The sequence below is a fragment of the Puma concolor genome, chromosome C1, assembly GCF_028749965.1.
Source record: "Puma concolor isolate L17-30 chromosome C1, mPumCon1.1.hap2, whole genome shotgun sequence".
NCBI classification, from domain to species: Eukaryota; Metazoa; Chordata; class Mammalia; order Carnivora; family Felidae; genus Puma; species Puma concolor.
The window spans coordinates 126,825,791-126,849,545 of NC_141674.1; the positions used below are offsets into that span (position 1 = coordinate 126,825,791).

General features: G+C 45.2%; 1 protein-coding gene across 7 annotated transcripts in view; it reads left to right on the forward strand.

The window, feature by feature from the left end:
• MGAT5 (alpha-1,6-mannosylglycoprotein 6-beta-N-acetylglucosaminyltransferase) overlaps positions 1–23,755 on the forward strand; it is a 336,396-nt gene that overhangs the window by 306,641 nt on the left and 6,000 nt on the right. For all 7 annotated transcript variants that reach the window (XM_086715203.1, XM_086715204.1, XM_086715202.1 and 4 more), the window contains 3 exons: positions 2,991–3,107; positions 10,221–10,295; positions 23,384–23,541. In XM_086715203.1, coding sequence (XP_086571329.1) covers positions 2,991–3,107; positions 10,221–10,295; positions 23,384–23,541 — 350 coding nt within the window. The remainder of the gene's footprint in view (positions 1–2,990; positions 3,108–10,220; positions 10,296–23,383; positions 23,542–23,755) is intronic.

A 23,755-nucleotide genomic window follows, 5' to 3' on the forward strand; every position in this document is an offset into this window, starting at 1 on the left:
TTGGATCAATTTTTAAAACCACGATGTACACTCGAGGGAAAAAGTTCCATAACGCCTTAAGTAATATTGTTGGTTCAAGCCATACTTTCAATGTGATATAAATTGGATTTTTATCTTTATACTGGGAAACACATTAGTAGGTTCTTAATCATTATTTGGACATTTTGTAAACCATTAGAAATTCTCTGGCTTCAGGATTTTTTTCCATAAAGAGAACTCATGTTCTCCTTAGAAATTTAATAGCCGCTCTGAAGTAATGTCTCATATTTAATAAGATTTTCATTACTTTTACAAACTATACTCCAGTAAATTTACTGATTGATGTAGCTCAGATCAGACGGTTCTCAATAAATTAATGGGGAGGAGCATAACATTCAGAGGGGAATAATGAATCACAAAACGCCTTACTCATAAAATTAAGTAACTCTCAATAAATGTAAATGAATAAAATAATAAAGCCTCGGCATTTTGTATTTTCCAAGTGCTTGGAGCAACCTTGCAAAAAAAAAAAAAAAAACAGGGACCTTATCAAGGGGAGGGGGCGAGAGACTGCCAATATGTAAATGGCTGCATAGGGACATTGAAAGCAACTTTAATTTACCCTGATTCCATTGGAAGAAGTCATCAGTTTGTTCTCCAGGCCACCAAGTGAAATGTTGTGACGTTTTGCTCATCTTCAGGAAAGGTCTAATTCAGGCATAAATTCAGTCCTGAGGTGTTTTTTTCAGGTTGGCAAGTTTTAAGAGCGGATTAAAAGCCTGGAGCTTACTTTGAGCTTCATTTGGTCTTTGCTTAAGAACCCAATAAATACTTTAAATTTGTCGTCTTCCTTTCTGTCAAAAGCTAATATGTTGTTGAAGGATCTAGATTTGAATTTGCTCTGCTGCTTCCTGGCACTGTGGTCTTGCAGAATTGTAAACCGCTGTAAATCTCAAAATCCTCATTGATACCCCGGAAACCTGGTAAATTATGCAGATGCAGGTGATTAGCACAGTGCCTGGGCCAGCCAGGGGCTTCATTGATAGGTGTTGAATCTAAAATGTGAGCTGAGGGAAAGAAAGAAAAATGGATGCTTCCAGGCCTATGAGGCCACGGTCATCTTGTAGGTTCTATCACTGACCATGTGGCTGAGCAAAAGAAGAGGGTACAGGTCAGAAGAAAGGGGAATGTAACAGGCCAGCAAGGGGCATGATTCTGACAGAGGAGGCAGGAGCAGAGTCTAGGATATCTTCTCTTTAGAATCATGCTTTTCTTGAGAGGATGCCGCTGACGGCTGGGGGCTGAGGCCTGGTGACCTATATTCTGAGTTCCCTGCCCTAAGTAGTGTGGGCACACAAGTGGTGAGGTGGGATACGAAGAATGGCGGCTAGGAGTGAGATGGAGAGAGGCCAGTTAAATCACCCCATCCTCTGAGGATACCAGAGACGGAAGAAAGAAAGAGAACCAGCTTAGCCTCTAAACCAAGAGCCTCAACCCTACCAGACCCAGCACCTGTTTCTACTACAAATATATTATAACATCCACTCTTGTGTCCTGAAACAAAATTAATAAATAATATGCCCTGCCTACTTATGTAATTTCAAAAAAGAATGATTCCCTTAACTCTACTATAAAGGAAAATCATTCACAATAAGGAAATACATATTTCAGTCTGTAAGTAGTTAAGAAGTATACCATTCCCAAGAACTATAGTAGAAAACATGTCTCATCCCTCCTTAGAATGAGTAAGTTTGTGTCTGAGAAGAGTAAAATATACAGCTGAACATGATTAGCCCTTTTTGCTTATAAGTGATATTATAAAGGAGAAGCCAAGTTAAAAAGTGTCTATACATACGTAAGTATATATGTAATTGCCGTTTTTGTGAGAGCTACAAACACAGACTGGTTTTGGGTATGTTGTAATGGAGAAACAGGTAATCTGAGTGACATTGACTTTACTGCCCTAGTTTTTCCAAAGTTGGTAACAGCTTATTGGTGAAGTTCCAATGAAAACAGAGTACAAACATCCCTTGATTTACATGGTAATTATGTTCCTGGGAAATTCAATCTATATTAAAACTGTGCCAAAGAGTTAGATTCTGTGAACCCACATGAAAGCCAGCGGGGCATATGGAAGCTGTACGGGAAGTGGATGGCCTGCCTTGGGCAGGACTGTAACCCATAGTGAGGCATCATCTACACTCCCTGGTCCTCACCCACGGATTCACAGATCAAGGGTAGCACCCCCAGTATTTGTGCAAGCTGAGAATGCTCTCACAAATGTCCAGAAAGCTCCCTTCACCACTGCCTGAAAGGATACAAGAAAAAGGTGGAAGGCAGTTGGAGGGGTAAATTTAGCTGTCAAAGAATGGACTCTTCAAGAACTGAGAATCACCAGCTTTCATACTGGGTTTCTTTGGCCACCTTTGTTCTTAAAATAAAACCTCTGAATTTAGAAATTTGCTGAATCCATGTTATCTTTAGAAGTATTGAGGGTCCAGTGTTATGCTAATGATCACTCCTGAAAGCATGTCAAAATTCTGTTTTTCTGTAGCCTTATTTATTTCTGTCACATTTCATATATACAATTACTCACCCTCCTATGACTTTAAAGCTTTTGACTGTATTGTAATTTATTTATGCTTACCTGTCCCAATTGGTGTTTTATAACAGATACTAGTTTGATCTAGGTGATTTTCAGGGCTGGGTTGTGACCAAGAGTGAAATGTTCATTATATCTTGGTGTGACTTTGGGGGTTGAAGCCACCTGTACCAACTGCCGTGTTCCCTGGTTTTGACCTTTTTCCAAGTGGAATTCAAGCTGTGGAGCTCTGACAGTTTTGTTGGTCTCCACTTATAGGTCCTCAGGAGGTTTTGATCATCACGGAAGGACAAAAATGTCTTGTTACCTATGCAAGCACAATGCCATAAAAAGCATAACACTTCATCTAGCACAGAAGGTGGAAGAAACAAAAAGTATCTGTGAGACTGAGGTGCTCTTTCTTTTCCAGCTGACATCCCAGCATCCGTATGCTGAAGTGTTCATTGGCCGGCCCCATGTTTGGACGGTTGACCTCAGCAATCAGGAGGAAGTGGAGGATGCCGTGAAAGCAATTTTAAGTCAAAAGGTTGTCTCTTTTATTCCATTTTCCCCCATCTGTACTGTGAACTGAAATGTGTGGGCCTCACAGGCCCTCTGGTTGAGTAATTAGAAGTTTTCCTCGCCAGCTTCCCTCTGGGATGAGAAAAGGGCCATGGTGTAGGATGTGGCCGGGGGAGGGTTCATGAGTGCTCTGGCAGACAGGAGCAGAGCTGGTACTCCTGTGTGGATTCTACAGACCCTTTTGGCATGACTGCTGGGTCCCAGATACAGTAGTAGGGTTTGAATTACACTTCTTTTAGTGCCTAATTGTGTACTTCTCACCAAGATTGGAAAACACAAACCTGCTCCCCTACAAAAAGTAAGAATGATAGGAACTATTAAGGAAATACTGGGAAGTGTTTTTATATAACATTTATTTATTTGTTTTTTTTTAACCTACACATCTTTTTGTTTAAGTTTATTTATTTATTTTGAGAGAGAGAAAGAGCACATGTGTATATGCAAGTCAGGGAGGAGCAGAGAGAAAGGGGGAGGGAGAGAGAATCCCAAGCAAGCTCCTTGTTCAGCCCGATGCCAGGTTGGATCTTACCAACCATGAGATCATGACCTGAACTGAAACCAAGAGTCAGAAGCTTAACTGACTGAACCACCCAGGTGCCCCCAATTAAGTACCTACCATATGCAGAGCACCCATGGAGTCCCTATAGGGGACACTCCTGTAGACAATTGAGGCTAGCTCCCTGCCTGTAGAAGCTCACCACCCAGTAGCAATGGGTCAAATTAGCCTCTCCCAACCCCTAGACTGCCTTGGACGCTCTTCGGGTGCACCCCGCTATCTGGACTCCTCCTTCCAGACACTGCTTACACTCTGTCACAGAGAAGCATATAGACATGGCTGTACTGAAGACAGGCTGGAACGCTTGAGTTGAAGTTCCAGCTCTACCACCTACTTGTAGCATCCCCTAGGGCAGTTACTTAATCTCTGAGCCTTAGTTTCTTCATCTCTAAGTAGGCTTGTATTACCTACTATATAGGTATTGGTAAGGATTCAGTGAGATAATGTAAAGCCCTTAAGCATACCATCTACCACATAATAAGTGTTTAGTTGACATTACTAAGTCACTATTACTAATACATATATAATCATCTTATGTTTGTTACCAACAGTCTGGATTTGCACTAGACTGTCAGCAACATGAGGACAGGAATTCTCTCTCACTGCTGTACTCTGTACCCAGTATAGTGATTTACCCTGTGGATTAAGAGAGAGAGGAATAGGTGTTTGCAGACTATGTTCAGTGCCAAAAATAATATGCAAAAGATCAAGAAGCAGAAGTAGGGGGAAGTTTCAGGAAAATGCAGCACTGAGTTAAGTCTTTTAGGATGAGTAGGAATTTGCAAAGCTAAACCGAGAAGTGGACCCAGATGGGCATGGGTCCAAGGTGCAGTGTGAATAAAGGGGAAGAGGTTGAGTGGAGTGTGGCCCCACTGGGCTACCTCAGAATATCTGCCACACATCCGTGGCTCTACCACCAGGGAGTCATTCCTGTGGAGATCGATGGTTCTTTCTTTCTTTCTTGAGTCCCTGAGTCCCTCAGAGGATTAGCTTCTTAGGGCTACCATAGGAAAGAACCACAAACTTGGTGGCTTTAACAACAGAAATTTATTCTCTCACAGTTCTAGAGGCTAGACATCCAAAATTAAGATGTTGGCAAGGTCATGTTCCCTCCAAACAAAGCCTATAGTGGGGGAGTTCTTCCTTGCCTCTCCCACCTTCTGGTGGCCCCAGGCACTCCTTAACTTGCAGCTATAGCACCTCAATCTGTGTGTGTGTGTGTGTGCACGCCTGACTTTCCCATTCTTGGAAGGACATTGGTCATACTGGACTAGGGCCCACTCTGATTCAGTACGACCTCATCTTAACTTGGTTACCTATGCAAAGACCATATTCTCAAATATGGTCACGTTTACAGCTCCTGGGAGTTTGGAATTCAGCATTATCTTTCTGAGGGACATAATTCAACCCACAGCACTTGCTTAAGTGCACATGCCCTTGAAGATGAGTAATTTAAAAGCTAATATAAAGGCAGAAAATATTGGATCATTGTGTACAAACTTTTTAGGTACTAGATCCCTTTTGTCCACCAAATGGGAATGCCTGATACAAAGCACAGAGAGTGAGATACACGGAGTTGTACTTGATCATTCCTACATGAGATTGACTTCACCCCATGGAACCTCTGGTGCTCTACATTTTAAAACCCTGATCAATCTTTTTCCATCTTATTCCAAAAACTATTTAAGATCATATAAGGGGAAAAAAAAAAAGAGTAATTATAATAGTAGCTCTTATGTAGAGAGAACCTTCTACACATCTAGAATCTATCTATATCTATATGAGCCTAGTCTCATTTAATCTCACTTAATTCTTGTACAGATGAAAAGATTGAGGTTTAAAAAAAATAACTATAAAAAAAATTAACTATGGGCATCTGGGTGGTTCAGTCAAGTTAAGCATCCAACTTTGACTCAGGTCATGATCTCATGGTTGGTGGGTTCAAGCCCCACACTGGGCTCTGTGCTGACAGCTCAGAGCCTGAAGCCTGCTTCAGATTGTGTGTCTCCCTCTCTCTCTGCCCCTCCCCCACTCACACTCTGTCTCTCTCTCTTTCTCTCTCTCTCAAAAATAAATAAACATTAAAAAAAATTTAAAACAATAAAGAAATAAAGAAATTAAGTAATTTATCCCAGATCACATAGCTAGTAAGTAGTAAAACACCTGGATTGAAACCTAGGTCTTTTTGACTAGTGTGTTAAGATAATATAAAATTTAAAAAGGAGAAGAAACATGGAATGAAGTAAAGGGAAGGATAAGTAAGTAAGTTGAGTAAATAAATATCTTTTAAATGAAGGCTGAAGTCAGTAATGAAATTAATACAAAAACTTAGTGCCACAAAAATCCTTATGCTTGTTAGAAATGGGTCAGAAATTTAGTGCCAAGCTTTCTCGTAATTAATTACAAGACTTTAAATTTCATGACATTCAAAAAGTCAAGGTAGCATGACCCACCTAGAGATGACCCAGATGTTGGAATTTATTCAAAAGCAACTTGGAAGTGCTAAGATAAAGTATTAAAAGATTTGTTAAAAAAGGTGGACAGTATATGTGAGCAGATGGGGAATTTCAGCAGAAAGATGGAAACTTTTTCTCAAAGCCAAAGGAAAAAATGCTAGAACTGAAAAATACATCAGAAATGAACAACTCTTTCAGTGGTCTTATCAGCAGAGGAAACTACCAGTGAACTATTCAATAGACTTATCAATAGAAACTATGCAAATTGAAACAAAAAGGGGGTGGGGTGGGGAGAATGAAATTTAAGAAGAACATAAGAAACCTGTAGGACAATTTCAGACAGCCCAGTTTATGTGTAATTGGGATCGCAGAAGGAGGAGAGAATGGCCAGAAGAAATACTTGAAAAGATAATGGCTAAGAATTAATGAATGACATCACCCTGCAGGCCCTGGGAGCTCTATGAACCCCAAGCAGGATAAATATTAAGAAAAACACTTAAGTATACATCGTTGCCAAACTGCAGAAAACAAAAAGTTAGGGGGAAAAATCCTGAAAGCAGCCAGAGAAAAAATGTGAAAGCAGCCAGAGGAAAATGTATTACATTTAGGGAGATAAAAATATGAAAGACCACCAATTTCTCATCAGAAGTAATGGAGACCATAAAAAGATCCCTTGGAGGCAGAACGTGTAGGGCCTTTAAAACAGGCCATGACAAGGATTTTGAGCTTTATTTTAAGTATGATGGGAAGTTTTGAGCAGGGGAATGGCATGACCTAGTTGCCATTTGAAATCATCAACAGAAATTGCAGAATATGTCTGATGTAAAATCCTAACGTTAGTAGATAGAGGAGATCATTAGGACTCAACTCCTGGTCTTCTGGTACCTTCTGAGACCATCTCTCATTGAGTGATGCCAACCCACGTCTGTCAGGTGGGACCATGGTGGGGTCAGCTGATCTCTGAGAGCATTTCCCAGTAGGAACTGTACTCTGACTTAATGAGTGGGTACTAAAGAGACAGTACATCTCAGAAGAAGGGAGGTAAAGAGGAAAAAAGGAAGGAGAAGGTGGGAAGTTATTGGGAAGTTTGTAGCAGGAACTACACAGTGCAGCCTGCAGGCATCCATCCTGTGGCCATATGAAAAGCAGTCCTTTTCCCACAAAGCAGGATGGCCAAGAACACTTCCCCTGTTTCTCCACAACTGGCCCTACTTGGGTTTCTCCAGGTAGGGATGTGGACTGAGCATTCCCTTACATTCTATTCCCCAAAGAGGCCTTGACTTGCTGAAGGATTATCATGCAGAAAATTATCACACGCCCCCTACTCAAATCCACACAATAGCTCCCACATCAAAGGCTTAGCAGTGTTCTTTATATCAAAAGCCAGGAGTCTGGAGAACTTTCCCACACAGAGGGCCCTCCCTGTTCCTGTCCACAGCAGGATGGCTAATGGAACTCACTGGTAGGGCTGGTTTAAGAATACAATTACCCACTTTTTTTTTTTTTTTTTTTTGCTTTTCCTGTAGAGGAAAATTATTTGGCTTCATATTATTTAAAATAGTGAATGGGCCACAAAGCAATTAATGAGTCAGCATCCCTTTGGTTAAATTGGGTTAGATTTGTAGGAGGATACAGAAAGAGCCGTTTTTCTGTATTTATTGCATTGAGCCCTTTGAATTAATTCACTTCTATTTCTAATAAATGACCTTTGGAATAAGTTGTAGGAATGGCCCCAGAGTATTCAGCCTGTTTCCCATCACATAATTGGATCTGTTGATGTCATGGCAGATGGCCACTCATGTTTATTTCACTCTAGAAATTCAACTTGTCACCATATAAATGAGCTTGAAATGCCAAGTCTTCTGCTGTAGTTTCTTTCCATTCCTTCTGTGAGCCTTTAAGAGGAGACATAGCTGTAGGCCAGTCATAGAAAGCTTCTAGAACCACTCATAAATTGAGTAAATAAATATCCTTTAAAAGAAAGGGCTATGAAGGGCTATATCTGGGTCAGAGAGGGCAGAGCAAGTGTAAAAGCTTGAGATGAAAAGTGGCAGGCTTGCAACATGGAAGTCAGTTTTCTAGGTATTTTGAGCTCTTTTGAGGTGATCTATTAAGGAACAAAATGACCTGTGTTCCTGCAGAATAGCTCTGCCTTGATAGTATAATACTTATGGCTCAGCCTCTTTTAGCTCTATCTGGATGGTTGTGGGCAGGAAAGGCTGAGATAAAACCTATGTGATTTTATGATTGCTGATGTGAAGATATATTATGAAATTAACAGTCATGGTTAAAGAAGATTTCACATATAATGTGTGAATCAACACACACACAAAAGGGGAAAAAGTGCCTTGATACCAGCTGTTTGGCTGCCCGTGGAAGGATGTCTTCTCTGTCTACTGTTCTGTTTTACTCAGGCTTCAACTCTTAAGTGTTTTATCCAGTTCTCCACCCTATAAATTTGAGATAAGCAAGTGTAGATAGACCTAAGTGGGAGATAGTGAAGGTGGCCCTCTATCCCGTTGCTGGCAAGTACTGTGGGGTTCTCTGAAGCTGTAACAGACTAGATTGCTACTGATTTTGTGCCAAGTGAAATTTCCATTTAAGTTGGTGATGTTTGCTGGCTGCCCCCAAAACACAAGCCTTGTAACGTTGGCATATTATACTGTGCAGCAGAGATCAAACCTACATTCTTCCCCTTTCCCAGGTGTCAGTATATTGATCATATTGTCTCCCCAACCCCAGAGAAGCACCTTCTGGGATATCCCAGAATCTGGTAAGATGCTCAAATTCATAAGAAGGCAATTGTTAGGAGCAGGGCTTTAATGGTGAAGTTGACAGTGTATAATTCTGGTATATATCATCAAATAAAGCTTAGGCTCCTTAGTATAAAAATCCCTTTGTGGAAGGGTTGCCTGGGTGGCTCAGTCAGTAGAGCATCCAGCCCTTGATTGCAGGTCATGATCTCTCAGTGGTGAGATCGAGCCCCACATCAGACTCTGAGCTAGGTGTGGAGCCCTCTTGGGATTTTCTCTCTGTTTCCCTCCACCCCTCCTGCACTTGTTACATGCGTTCTCTCTCCCTCTCCATCTCTCCCTCTGTCTGTCTCCCTCTCTCCCTCCCTCCCTCTCTCCCTCTCTCTCTCCCTCTCCCTCTCTTGAAAGAAAGAAAGAAAGAAAGAAAGAAAGAAAGAAAGAAAGAAAGAAAGAAAGAAAGAAAGAAAAGAAAATTAAAAGAAAAATCCTTTTGTGGAAATGCAGTGAACCTCTTCCCAGCCTTGTTTCACCAGCCTTCCTGATCCCAAGCTCTGCCCACCTGCTGTTCTTCTTGAATGTCTAACCTACTACTTGCTCTACCTGAAATGCCTTCCCCATTTTGGCTTGCTAGAATCATAAATGGCTTTAAAAGCCCAGCATATGCAGAAGTCTGCTTTGACCTTCTGGCCTCCCAAGACCTATGGCTGAACCCTTGGCGGCACTTAGTTACTCTTTCTGCCCCACAAGTTCTTTACGTATGTGCTCACCTCACCTGCTAATGCAGACCAATGCCTTAGTCACCATAATGGGTCTTAAAGTAACCATCATGTGCTTTTCTTACACCATTGAGCATTCATGTATTCAACAGGTGTTTGCTGAATTCCTACGTGTGCTGCCCAGCTCAACACTGGGATACAAAGACAGCCCAGCAGCCATGGAGCCTGCCCTGTGGGGCTTTCACTTCTAACAAATGATACGCTCCACCTTTTCTTGAATGCCTACTGTGTTCTAGTCCCTGAACTAAGCACTTTACTCTTTTTTTTTCATATAACCTTCAGCTTAAAAGAGGTAGATTTTTCTTATCACCATTTACACATGAAGAACCTGAAGCTCAGAGATGGTAGGTAATTTGGTCAGGGTCCCACAGCTAGTGTGGAGCAGAGTGAGGTTGTAAACCCAGGGCTGTTGACATCTAAGTTCATAGTCTTATCCCCTCATGAGGCACCTGAGTGTGAGTGAATCAGGGGAGGATTGGGTAAGTGTCCTAGGTTCTGTGTCCTCCTCTTTCATGATACCATGTTCTGTTTCCACAGATTGAGCCATACATGCCATATGAATTCACATGTGAGGGGATGTTGCAGAGAATCAATGCTTTCATTGAAAAACAGGTAAGGCTCTTCAGATGTTCTTTTGGCCCATGACCCCAGGGAGCTCTCATGAATAGCTAAGAGCTCACCATGTTTCTGTGGTTATTTTCCTGCTTTGGAAGACTCCAGAAGCTGGATAAATGCTTGGTGAAAATTTGAAGCACACACTGTCATGGTCATGCAGGGGACTTAGCCTGTCCTTGGGTTAAGAATGTTTTTTATGATGGTAGAAAGTCATAACGGAAACTTAGGATGGGAGAGACTGGATGATCAAGGTGAAGACCTCCATAACTATCAGACTTGTGCCCAGAATGGGTTCTGAGGGGCATCACAAAATGGTTTTCTGATCTTGCTAGATCTTCATTTATTACCCTAAAAAAGGCAAGGATTAAAACCAGGGGGTTCTAAGCATTCCCTTAATACATGTTCAAAAATTCCAAATATGTTAGGACTTTTCAGTGGTTTTCAAACATCTTTTAAAACACGACCCCTTTTCAAATGAAACTTTACACAAAACCTAAGTATCTAAAACAGATCAAAGGAGGGCTTCGGTTCTAAAGTAGGGGGAGGGTTCCATGAGTCCCATCACCCCCAACAGAGCTTGCACACTGTGGCTTGTGCTCGGGGCAGTAAAGGCCAAGAGCACCATTGGCATCCTTCTATAAAATCTCAATTCCTTAGTCTTCAAAAGCAGCTCAGAGCTACAAATAGATTCAGAACCCCTGTGGGCAGAGCAGTATGAACTCCTTGACCACATTTCAGAAATGGGGGTCTCCTCTTCAAGGGCAAAGCAGAATGTCTTGGGGCGATAAAGAGATCTTTACACAATAGGGGATGAGGACTGTGAAGGCTAAAATAGAAATGGCTTGTTGAAAGTGTAAGTAGGCATAGACTGGAGGTCCAGGGTGGGTTTCCAAGGAAAGGTTTGAGGTGATGGACTGGATGCTGCTGTTGGAGGGGGAGAGCAGGAGGCACAGGCTCCAGGGTGGCATGTGTGCTGTTCTGGGTGCTTGTTAGTGGCCAGAGGGCATGTTCTGCAGCCCCCACAACTGTTTGTATGACTTGGACATGTTACTCACCTTTCTGGGTCTTAGTTTCCTCTCCTATAGAATAAGGACAATAATAGAATTTGTAGGCATGAAGTGGTTAGAACAGAGCTAGCACATAGTGCTCCATACATGCAAACTAGTACTGTTGCTTCATAATATGGTGCTATATATCCTATCATAGTCTATAATTATATTGTGATACAATATAATGCAATACGATACAACTCATTGGACTTCACCCCAAGAGCTAAGCATCTGAATCATCATCTTATTCATTCTTTAAATTTTTTTTTAATGTTTATTTATTTTTGAGAGAGAGCATGAGTGAAAGAGGGGCAGAGAGAGAGAGAGCGAGGAGACACAGAATCCAAAACAGGCTCCAGGCTCCACGCTGTCAGCACAGAGCCCGATGTGGAGCTTGAACCCACAAATGGTGACATCATGACAGGAGCCAAAGTCAGATGCTTAACCAACTGATCCACTCAAGCACCCCTCATTCAGTCTTTATATAATGCCTCCATTAAGAATGACCACATCAGGAGCACCTGGGTGGCTCAGTCCCTTGAGTGTCTGACTTCAGCTCAGGTCACAATCCCATAGTTTGTGGGTTCGAGCCCCACGTCGGGCTCTGTGATGACAGCTCAGAGCCTGGAGCCTGCTTCAGATTCTGTGTCCTCCTCTCTCTCTGCCCCTCCCCTGCTCACACTCTGTCTGTCTGTCTGTCTCTCTCTCTCAAAAATAAATAAACATTTAAAAAAATAAAAAAAATAAAAAAATAAAAAGAATGACTACATCAGCATCCTAAACTGGAAAAGCCATTTACCTACAGATGTCATGGCCGTGAGTACCAAACGTGTCACGGGCACACCGTCTCATTTAATCCTCGCAATATCCTGGGAGGTGGTAGGAATAACTGCTGTCTGCATAATGGGGACCAAGATCTGCAGTTGTGGGCTCCAAGTTTGTTGCTGGTTTGGTCTGAGCCCAGGCCTGTGGTGGCAGATGCCCTGGAGCTTTTCTTCCCATCTTCTTTTACCTCACGGAGCCAGCTGCTGGCCCTTCCCAAAGGTGCAGAGAGGAGCAGTGGGTTCTCCCCTGGCAAAGAGTTTTAAGCTATCACAGCTCTTACCACCATTACAGGAACCAAGCTGAGATTTTCCTCCTTTCCTGTCTCCACTTCCTCCCAGGGAAGATGGTTACTCACCACCACGTATAAAAAGACTCTTTATCGGGGCGCCTGGGTGGCGCAGTCGGTTAAGCGTCCGACTTCAGCCAGGTCACGATCTCGCAGTCCGTGAGTTCGAGCCCCGCGTCGGGCTCTGGGCTGATGGCTCAGGGCCTGGAGCCTGTTTCCGATTCTGTGTCTCCCTCTCTCTCTGCCCCTCCCCCGTTCATGCTCTGTCTCTCTCTGTCCCAAAAATAAATAAACGTTGAAAAAAAAAAAGACTCTTTATCAAGTTCATTTGGAGGCTTGGAGACCGTTGAATCTCAGCCAGTCCTTAAAAGTTCTCATGTGTGCTGTTCACTGTAAATCTATTACTAGCTTTCCCTTCACACAGGAAGCTGGTATTCCCCACATTGGCCTTGCTAAATGCTCCATAATGCAGGAGCACACCTGGTCCATTCACCTCTATGTCCTAAGTGCCCCACCCAGCACACAGTAGGGGCACAGTAACACCCATTGGAAGGAAAGAATAAATGAAAGAGAGCATGTGCACGTGCTTACGCTTTTTATTCCTGTGTCCCAGGAGCTAAGAAGCTCATCTTGGACCTTAGGATTTGGAATACACGCTAATACAACCGCTTTCACTCTAGCTCCTTGGCCCAGACTTGTGCAGAGCTCTGCAGTTCGCAGAAATCCAAAGGCTTCTTTTTTGCCTGCTGTTGTTGATTCACCCATCCACTGGATGAATGGTTGTCAGCTGGAGTTCCCTGTGGACTGTGCTGGGAGGCAGGGAAGATGTCAAGGGATGAATTCCCATCCTCAGGTAGCTTTGGGTCTCACAGAGACGCTGGTCAAGTCCATAGGCAATGCCACCATGTAACTGGGATGCTTAGGGATCACATCACTCGGGGAGAGATGGGGAGAGTCTATCCAGAAGCATTTTGCAGGAGAGGAGTCCTGACGGCAAACTGGGGCTGGGGAGGGGCGATGGGTACAGGGAGGACTCTGCAGGTCACTGTGCAAAGGCCTGGGGAATAAAAGAGAAATTGTGGTGAATTATCACAAGTTTAGCTGTGACTGAAGAGAGGCGAGGTTGGACAGTCTGGAGGAGGAAACAGATAGTAAGACGACACTCAGGTTCAGCTGAAGAATGCAGATTTGATTCTGGCACAAGAGGATGAGGGCAGGGGGACTGTCACATTGGTATTTTAGGAAAATCCTTATAGGAATCTTGGTTTGGGGCATTTCCTACTAAACATTCTTTCAGTGCTGTCCACAATCCCTCAGGAAACCTGTTTCAAGTTCATCCCAAGCCTCTATGGGAGAGTTTTGTTGAAGCCGTAATGTTGCCCCAACTTCAGAGTGGAGATGGGAAGTCAAGACCCCATTGACTCACAGGTTGGGTCTTCTACCTCTGACAAATATCTCCAGGCCTCAGGATTTTAGAGTGTTTATTATTTCTGCAGCGATAATATTATCAAAGAGCAGTGAGACTGGAGAGAGGGGTGTTTCTGGTGTGAACAGGAAAGCCTCAAGCTCTGAAGAGGTGCTGGCCGCCCAAGCTTCTGGTCCCTCGAACTGTAGTAGTGCTGCAGCCCTAATTAGGCTGATCTCTGCCTTCAGAGTCTTCTCTGTGATCTGCGAGGGGAACAGGGAAGCTTTTATCTCAGAACCTTTTCAAGGTTGTCCGTCATGCTCACACAAGGCAGCAAGAGCCAGAGGAAGCCAATTGACCGCAACTGAGAAAGCCCCAGGCTTCAATGTACCGTGAGCGGTTGACAGCTGGAAACCTACCTCATACCCAGCCAACCCTGGGCTCACTCACCCAGTGGGAAAGAGTCCTGACTTGAGGAAAACCACTTGCTTTTTTCTCCTAATGTCCCCCTCTACACACCACCCCTGCTTTACTGGACTGGAAATGTTGATTTGGGTTGCATGCTCTTCTAAAGCAGATCTCTGCAAGAGGTGCTCTCTCTAGCCGTGGGGGAAAAGCCAGAGGGTGGTGGCAAGGCAAAAATCCCTTGTAATCTAAAACCAAGAGCATTTTTCTTTGCTAACCTGAGCATCCAGGCCTGTTAAGGTTCTCATTACGCATTTCTTGGGAAGGATTTAAGTATTTGCCTCAGGCCAGAGAGTATAGAGCAGGTCCTTCGGAAGGAACGGCAATGTTCAGGTTGATTTCTGAAAACCATGCATTTGTTCCTCAGTCTTGTTTTCTACTTCCTGTAAAGACCCTGTAAATACACAGAATGACTATGCTCATATTAAAGAGCTGTATAATTCACTGGAAAAGCATTCTGAAGATACAGAGGGAAAAATGAGTTAATTCCCAAGAGTCACTGTGAAATCAGCTTCAGCTCCTGGGAAATATGGCCTATCGGGGACCATCTTAAACCTCCCTGGGGAGTGTTCTAGATGCAAAGACAAGCCTGGTAGTGAATCTGAATAGTCCAGGGTAGCAAGGAATGGTGGACAGAGGATGCAGGGAAAGATGAAAAGGAACTAAAGAGGGGAGAGGGTTGCCTTTAGTTTGGGGAATGTTTGCTCTTTGGAAAAATGGATGGCTGCTGTTTGCCTAGCAATTCTCCATCTCAGAGAGACTGAGTAATGATTAACCGCTGAAGCCTGGAGTCTGGCTCTTGCCCCACTCTCTGTAGCCTTGGGCGAGTTCCTAACCTCCCTGTCCTATTGCTGCTTCTGTGCAGTGGGGATAACACTACCTACCCCATAAGGTGGATGGGGGAATCATGTAGGGCTGAAAACAATGCCTGACACAGAGCAGGTTCTTGGAAAGCCTCAGCTACTTGCTGCTGCAGAAACCCAGCACCCAACTGAGGTATGCTTTTTAAACAGCTTCATTGACATGTACGTTACAGATCATAAACTTCTCTGTGAAAGGATACAATTCAATGATTTTTTAATCACATTGATAGAGGTGTGCACTTACCACCACCATCTAGTTTTACAACATTCCCATCACCCCAAAAAGCTCTTTGCCTCTGTGCCTCTTTGCAGTCAGTCCTCGCCCCAGCTCCCAGTGACACACTGGTCTGTGTTCTGTCTCTGTAGATTTGCCTTTTCTAGAGACAGCTGGCTTCTTTGACTCATCATAATGTTTGTGAGGTTGATGCAGAGTCGTGTAGCAGTGCTTCATTCTTTTATTTATTGCCGAATAGTGTTCCACTGTATGGATACATCACTGTTTATCCATTCACCAGTTGACGGACATATGTGTTATTTCCTGTGGCTAATGTGAAGAGTGTGGCTATGAACAGTCACATGCATGCGGATGCACATTTTCCTTTCTCCCGGGTAGTGTCTCAACACAAGATAAGTAGAGGACGTGGGACATCTGTGTCTAACTCCTTTAAGAGTGAGCTTGTTGGCTCGTTGATTTGCACGCGTAGAGGTCATCCATGGAGACCAGTCGCTACACTTCAGCATCACACCCACCTCCTGTCGTACCTGTGGAGACACACATCCACGCCCACTGCTAAGAATCAGTCCAGGGACCACCTGTGGACAAAATTGACTCTTGAGGACAGCACAGGTCAAGAATGGTGGGTACCAATGGGTAACAGAAGTCTTTAATCCAGTCTTTATTAAACACCGTTTTTGTGCCAGACCCTGTGTCTCCCAGCTATAACCTAAATAACAAATGTGATCCTTACCTTTCTGATAGCTGGCTGAATTTGGCCCAGACCCCAATTTCAAGGCCTAAAACCTGTCCCTTTCCCTCCCCCCGCCACAAATTCCTGGCCTTAATTCCTCTAGATCCTGCCCCCAGACCTGAATCTGAACCCATCTTCTTGGCTTCACACAGTGAATTTCTACAGAAATCCACTTGGACCTAATCTGTCATGGATGTAGTAATGGTTTGGCCAGGACGGATGGGACTGGAGGGCTTGTGGAGGAGATCCTATCACAAACCAGGAGAGAGAGGAACAGGCAGGCCCCTCCACTTCATGGGGGAGGGGCAGAGAGGCAGCATTCCATCATCTTCTCTAGCTCTTTGGCTGTTTCTGGGAGTCACTTTTTCTCCATGCTCGGACTAAGCCTTCACTGCAAAGGCAGCACCCTTACTTCTTTTCCACAGTAAGTTGTCTTCACTCATTCAAATGTTGCTTTTTCTCATAAATTTGTTGACAGTAAACCTTCCTTATTAGAGTCACTGCAGGAAAATTTCAGAATCGTCATGCAGATTTAAGGGAATTTGGTAGCTGGTTGGAATAGTTGTTAGAGAGGAATGCAAGTGTTCTGTGTTCGAAGTGGGCTTATTAGCCAGATTGGAAACGACGGTGTCTCATTCTGGCTGTATAAAGCCGCTCTGAGTTAGGAAGATATTGTCCGTTTCTCCTTCTACTCTCAAAGCCTCAGGAGGACAAAACCATTCATTTCAGTTCAACAGCTCTTTATTGAGCACCAGTTATCTGCAAAGCACCATGTTTGTGGTACTTCCTCCTGTTCAGCCTACAAAACCCAACCCAGAAGTCTCTATTTCCTGGGACCCTTGACTGAGTGCTCCCACCACCACACTTGCCATCCCCTGAGAGTTAGTCATTTACCTCCTCTAGGTGGCCTTTACATCCTGTTTGGGCCTCTACTTTCTATTCTTCTGTAATTCTTTAAATGTTGGCCTCTCTTGCCAGACTGTGCGCTGAGGCTTTGAGCCTAGAGACTGTGTTTCACGTATGTTCATGTTTCCAGCACCCAGCGTAGATTTGAATAGGTTTTGGTGAAGTTTAGAATGGATGAATGAGAACCTTCAAAGCCACCACATGATACAAATGTTTCACAGAGGTGTGTTTGAACTCCAATGCCTGGGTCAGTCCAAGGCCAGCCTCTCTATCCTGTCTCTGCTCCTGCTCTTGCTGTCTTGTCTGAGCACAGCACATCCTCTCACTCCTGCCCAGAACTTTCCAGTGGCTTTCATCTTACTCTTAAGGAAAAGCCAAAGCTGTGTGGTGTGATTCCCTCGGACCTCCTGGACCCCATCTCCTGCTGCTTTTGTCCCCCAACACACACACACACTCTGCTCCTACTACGTGTAACTCTGTGGTCCCCTGGAAACCTGCTAAGCACTCCCTTGTCACAGCCTGTGATCTTGGTTTGCCTTTGCCTGGAATGTTCTTCCCAGATGCTTGCAGGGCTCATTCCTTTACTCCTTGAGACTTTTCTGAAATGTCCCCTTTGTCAGTGGTGCCTTATCTAGACACCCTCTCCCCTAACAAATCTTAATCCGTTTTTCCTCACTCATTCTTTCCTAGAGCCCTTACCACCTTTGAACATATATATATATATATATATATATATATATATATATATATATATATATATACATGTGTGTATGTGTGTGTATATATAAATGTATGTATACATGTATATATAACGTATGCATGTACATATATATGTATACACACATATATATACACACACACATATATACATACATATATACACACACACATATATATCTGTCTTTCTCATTGACTATAAGGAGGCAGGGGTTTCATTCCTTTTTTCTGAGTCACCAGTACCCAAGGGCCTAGAAAAGAAAAGTCACTTGCACAGAGAGTAATAGTAAGAGCCAACCTGTAGATGGCAGTATTTATATCAGGCACTTTTCTGAACACTTAAACATTATAGTAGCTACCCCTGATCTGCAGGGTATGTGTTCCAAGACCCCCAGTGGATGCCTGAAACCTCGGATAGTATCAAATATATGTAATATGTTTTTTCCTGTGCACACATACCTATGATAAAGTTTAGTTTATATATCGGCACAGAAAGAGATTCACAGCAATAATAAAACAGTTTTAACAATATAGTGTCATAAAAGTTAGGTGAATATGGTTTCTCTCAGAACAGCTTATTGTCTTGTGTTCACCCTTCCTGTGATGCTATGAGATGATGAAACACCTATGTCAGGAGATCAAGTAGGTGAATCACTCAGGCACTGTGAGGTAGCATCAGGCTTACTATTGACCTTCTGACAAACCTTCAGAGGATCATCAGCTTTGGGACTGTGGTTGACCACAGGAAACTGCAAATGGCAGTAGGTTTGTGGGGGGATGGAGGACTACTGTGTAGTTAATTGAATCCCCTCTGCAGCTCTGTGAGGTAGCAAATGATACTTTATCTTAAAGTTGCAGAAACTGAGGCAGAGAAAGATTATGCAACTAGCCAAGATTACTTAGCTAATAAATGGAGGAGCTAAGATTCAAAACCAGACAGTCCAGAGTTCTGAACCCATGGGCTTTCCTGCTTCTTAGCAAGTGTTTCGTTGACTGGATGCATCTGTGAATGGGTAAGAGAGAATGAGTGCTTCCAGCCAGAAGACAAGGCAGGTCGGCATTGACATATTTGCCTGTTCCAAGGTTGGAGGAAACAGTGAGGGCTTGCACTCAGAGGTGAGGCGAGACCTGTTACTGGGCTGCCAGTTTGGTTGTGCCCTGCAGGCACCTGGGCAAAGAGGTGGCTTTCACAGGTGAATTGTCCTGTCCTGTCCTATTCAACATTTACCTCTGGATCTGGTAGCAAATAATGTTCTACCTTGCAATATTATCTCTACCATCTCTAGGTGCCTTCTTGAGAGTCCCCTCATTTTATCTCACCGGAACTATATAAGGAGTGAAGGACAAATGATATTTTCTTCATTGTAGCTGTGAAAGCAGGCAGAGAGCTCGAGGGCCATCTGTGGGTGTACCGTACCTGGTGGCCAGAATCGTAACCCTGGTCCCCACACTCCCTCCTGCCTCACCTGGTGTCATGCTTACCAGGACATCTTCAGAGTTTCCAGATGGCTCACCAAACCTTCAAAAGGTCCCGCTGCTATTTTTACTAATTTTTATCCTACTGGCCCCCAGAGCAGCCCCCATGAGCCATAAAGCAAGCATGACTGGGGCCCAAAAGTTCACGTGCGCTTGAGCTCAGCTTGCCTGTTGAAGGGAGCCTGGAAGAGGCCGGCTAGAGTGGTTGACTAAGAAATGAGCAAATGGGGCAGGTCCACCCTGCAGCATAGCTTTGAGGGCACATCCCTTCATGCAGACCTCACAGTGCCAACCTGCCCTTCATAGGATGTGCTGGGCTCCACGTATCCAGGGCCGCCCTGGCTTCCACAGATGCCAGCGCTGCTGTACCCCCAACCCCTGTACAGGGCAGAGGCGACCCCTCTGTGGAGGGGCAAGAGTCAGGAGATGAGTGTCAGTGCAGCACCTGGCTGTTGGCCAGCCTTCTGTCAGCTCTGTCCCTTACAGTCTGTCAGCATCGCTCCGCGGACAAGCAGTGCAGGCAGGAGCAGAGCGGGTAACCTGCCCGAGCCAGAACGGGGGCACAGCTCACATCTGCTCTCTCTTAAGTTGAAGCACTTTCCTTGGCACATCACCTCCTGGCCTAACACAGCAGACAGAGTATTTCTGCTTGTTCCGGTTTTACTCCTTGGACTGCTTCACATTCTTCACAAGGCTGAGAATTAATGAGAAACAGTGTCTTAAGAGTCTATCAGATTCAGGGATGCGTAGGCGGCTCAGTCAGCTAAGTGTCCAGCTCTTGATTTTTGCTCAGGCCTCACACAGTTCATGGGTTTAGGCCCCACATCCGGCTCTGCATTAGCAATGTGGAGCCTACTTGGGGTTCTCTCTCTCCCTCTCTCTCTCTCTCTCTCTCTCTCTCTCTCTCTCTCTCGCCATCTGTCTCTGCCTCTCCCCTGCTTGCGCTCTTTCTCTCTCTCTCAAAATAAATAAATAACTTTAAAAAAGAAAAAAAAGAGTCCACCAGACTCAACAAGTGTAGAGATACTACCCTCCACTCTAACTGCCTGTAGGTGTCATCTGAGAAAAGACATTCTGTGTTTTCTTACAAGGTATAAAAACCAGAATTTGAGCCATTAGCTCTCTTGGGTTTCCAGTTCCCCAGCCTAATCCAGGGTTGGGCCAAGCTAAATTCTGGAAGCAAAGAAAAATTCTCACTTGGCTCCTAGTATAGACAGTATAATCTGATTTGATTTCCTGTGTGTTTGTCCATCCTGTCTAGTCACACAGCAGGCTTTGGTGTTGGATTTAAAATCTCTTTATTATAATATTTAAAGGCTGTAGAAGTTCTAAGATGGCTTGTAAAGAATTATAAGCAAAGTTGCTTGCATTAGTGAGCCAGAAAAAGAGCCAAAAAGCAACACTTAACGTTTTCCAAATATCTGTGCACCTACTCAGTGCTGACCAGTAACTCCAGTGATCATCACGTGCTTTCCTTCTTCCTGTTTGGTGACAGCCATCTTCATGGGATGGACAGAGTACCAAAGGCCAGCCAGTGAATTTCCATATGCTCCCAGGGAAGGGAGGGACAGCCACCAGTGAACAGTGATCTTCTGTGGGGTGCCGTGGGTCTGTGCAGTCACCCAGTTATTGTGCTGCCCATGGCTTAGCAGGCACATGGATTGTGTTCAAGATCATCGTGAATCTGAGGAGTCAAGTAGGGTCTGCTTACTGCGCTGTCTGTGGTAAGCCCAGACACTCCGCTCCCCCTCCCACCATGCATCACTTTCAGCAGGTTAGCCTGGATCCTAATATCTCTAAACAATCCAGTGTATTTCTGTCATCTCTGCATTGTTAGGCTCTCTGGAATCTTCTGTCTTCACCTGATGTGAGTCGGTGTTCAAGGTGTCTCAACCACACGCAGTAAAGGATTTGTCTTCGTTAGCCACCAAACTCACTCAGCCTCGAACAGTCCAGTCCCCTCATGATAGAATTGTGTGATATGGAGGGCCACAGTGGGTTTGCCCTACTTGTTGGGGTCTGCGTCACTGATTTGAGGAAACTAGACTAGAACCCAGCACTGACTACTCACTACCTGCCAGTCAACTTTCTCACCATGTAACAGTATCACGTCTTTCAGGGAGGAGGCGAAGAGAAGCAGGAGGCTTAAGAAGTCTCAGTGTCATCATCTTCACTTTCCTAATGAGTCAGGATGTACCCTCAGAACTGGCTGCCTGCAGGGCCTGGGGAGTGTCCCCTTTGCTCTTTTCTGTTTTCTTTGGCTCACTAAAAGTCGTACAAGCCCAAACTTAAAAAAAAATGCAAGCAGTACAAAAGGGCCCTCCTGGGTGTAGCTCCGGCCCACTCCCTGGGGCTGCACCCACTTCATTGCTAAGGGACAGGACAGTGGCAGGCCCTGCCTGCAATGCTCCAAGTGACCAGCCCAGGGGCCGGGGGGGGGGGGGGTATGAAACATTTCCTCTGCTGGTGCCAGTTCTGGGAGCCCAGGGTCCTGAGATTACAAATCAGCTCATGTACACAGAGCAAGGAAAGGAAACATGAGGACACAAAATATTCCAGGAGGACGTACACTGAAAAGTAAATTTCCTTACCACTCCAGACCATGTTACTTAGTTCCCTTCTCAGCACCACCCACACCAGACAGATTCTTGTAAGGAGCTGATGAGTGTTTGGAAGAACCTTTCCAGCTCCTCCCCCACTGCTTGACACAAATGGAGACACCCTGTACACCAGCCTTCACCCTGCTTCTTTCAGCCCTTAGTATGTCCTGAAGAGGTCTGCATGTCAGGACATAGGAACCTGTTGCATTTTGGAGTATAGTTTGTGTTTAAACAGTTAGCTGTAGTCTTTTGCTTCTACTCTGGCAGTGCCGCTGTGATACCCTGTGTGGGTTTCTTTGAACCCCATGTGTCCCCGTATGTCTGTAGGGTGCATTCCTATCAGTGGAATTCAGAGCCCAGGGTCCTGAACCCCTCTGAGTACTCCCGAGAGCTAGTCTGCCCCAAGAACAAGTTAAGCACACGTGGCTGCTCAGGTGTCCTGCCCAGACGCCACCTTCTGCAGCCTGGACAGCCCAGGGACTCCGCAGTTTCCCAAGGTTTCCAACCACACTGTGCAAGCCAAGCAAGCTCTGGGAGCCAGACGTGCATGAGTTCCCACCACTGGTACCTGTTCAGGGTTGCCTCAGCACAGCCCAAGTGCAAGCCTGGGGTTACAGGTCACAGAGAGCTTCCTGCTCCTCATCAGCCCTTTCTCCAGCTCCTCCTGGTCTGCTTGTCACCCAGGGCGCCCGATCGTGCCACACAGTGGCCCTCCCACCCACGTCACATCCCTCTACCCACACTGTGACTTCCTGGGACACGCTAGATTCCTGCACTCCCTCTAGATCCCAGAATGACTGGCCCTGCCTTATTCTGCATACCCGCTGTAGCTTCTATGCTGCAGGTGCCTCTCTGTGGGGGGAGGGGGGGGCCGGAGGGGAGGGAGTTGGGGGGGCAGGTCCCTTCACGTCCTATCCTACGTCTTCTATTTCTCTAGCTGTGACATTAGTGCCCCGTTATCATTATTGTCACCTAACGAGCCCTGAGCTCCACCAAGGCCGTGGCCCCACAGTAGGCTCTCTCAGCCACACCTGCACACTCCCTTGCTTCATGAAGTCTGAACTAGCACTCATACGAGGTAACTGCCAAATTAGGTAGACACGTTCAAAGCCTTGGGAATCAGAGCCAGAACAGAACAGCTGGTGAAGGTGGGCCCAGAGGTAGACCTTCAGGGGCAGTGACTTCTCATGGTGGATGGATGGGAAAGATGAGGATTAACAGCAGCTACTGGCAGGCACGATGCTGTGCACATGCCTTGTGCTCCCATTCATCCTCAAGCCCTGCGTGGGAGATACTGTTGTCCCCCTTTGTGGCTGAGGCAGCTGGTGGGTAGAGAGAGGTAAAGACCTGGCCCAAGGATGTGTTCCAGCTGAGCCCGGTTGCAACCCAAGTGTGTGTGGCTCCCACCTCCTGGCCTTCGCTGCTCTCTCGGCGGGATGCTTCACCTTGTGTGGGCAGCTTGACGTGACAGGCATCCCCACCTGAGTCCTTGGTCCCTGGACTGATGGTTTCATTGTCATTTTAGGATTTCTGCCATGGGCAGGTGATGTGGCCGCCCCTCAGTGCCCTGCAGGTGAAGCTCGCCGAGCCCGGACAGTCCTGCAAACAGGTGTGCCAGGAGAACCAGCTCATCTGCGAACCTTCCTTCTTCCAGCATCTCAACAAGGACAAAGACATGCTGAAGTAAGTGCAGGGGTGGGGAGGGCCAGCCCAGACTCCAGCTCACCTCTGGGCTGCCATTGTGCCAAGAGGGACAGGGTTTGGGGAGCAGGTGGCAGCATGGTCCCCCTCCCCGCCCTGCCCCACAGAACGTTAGGCCAACAGTTCTGGTGTTAGATGAGATCACCTGGCATGCTGATATATTTGGAATCCATATGGGGGTGTTGTATTTGGATAA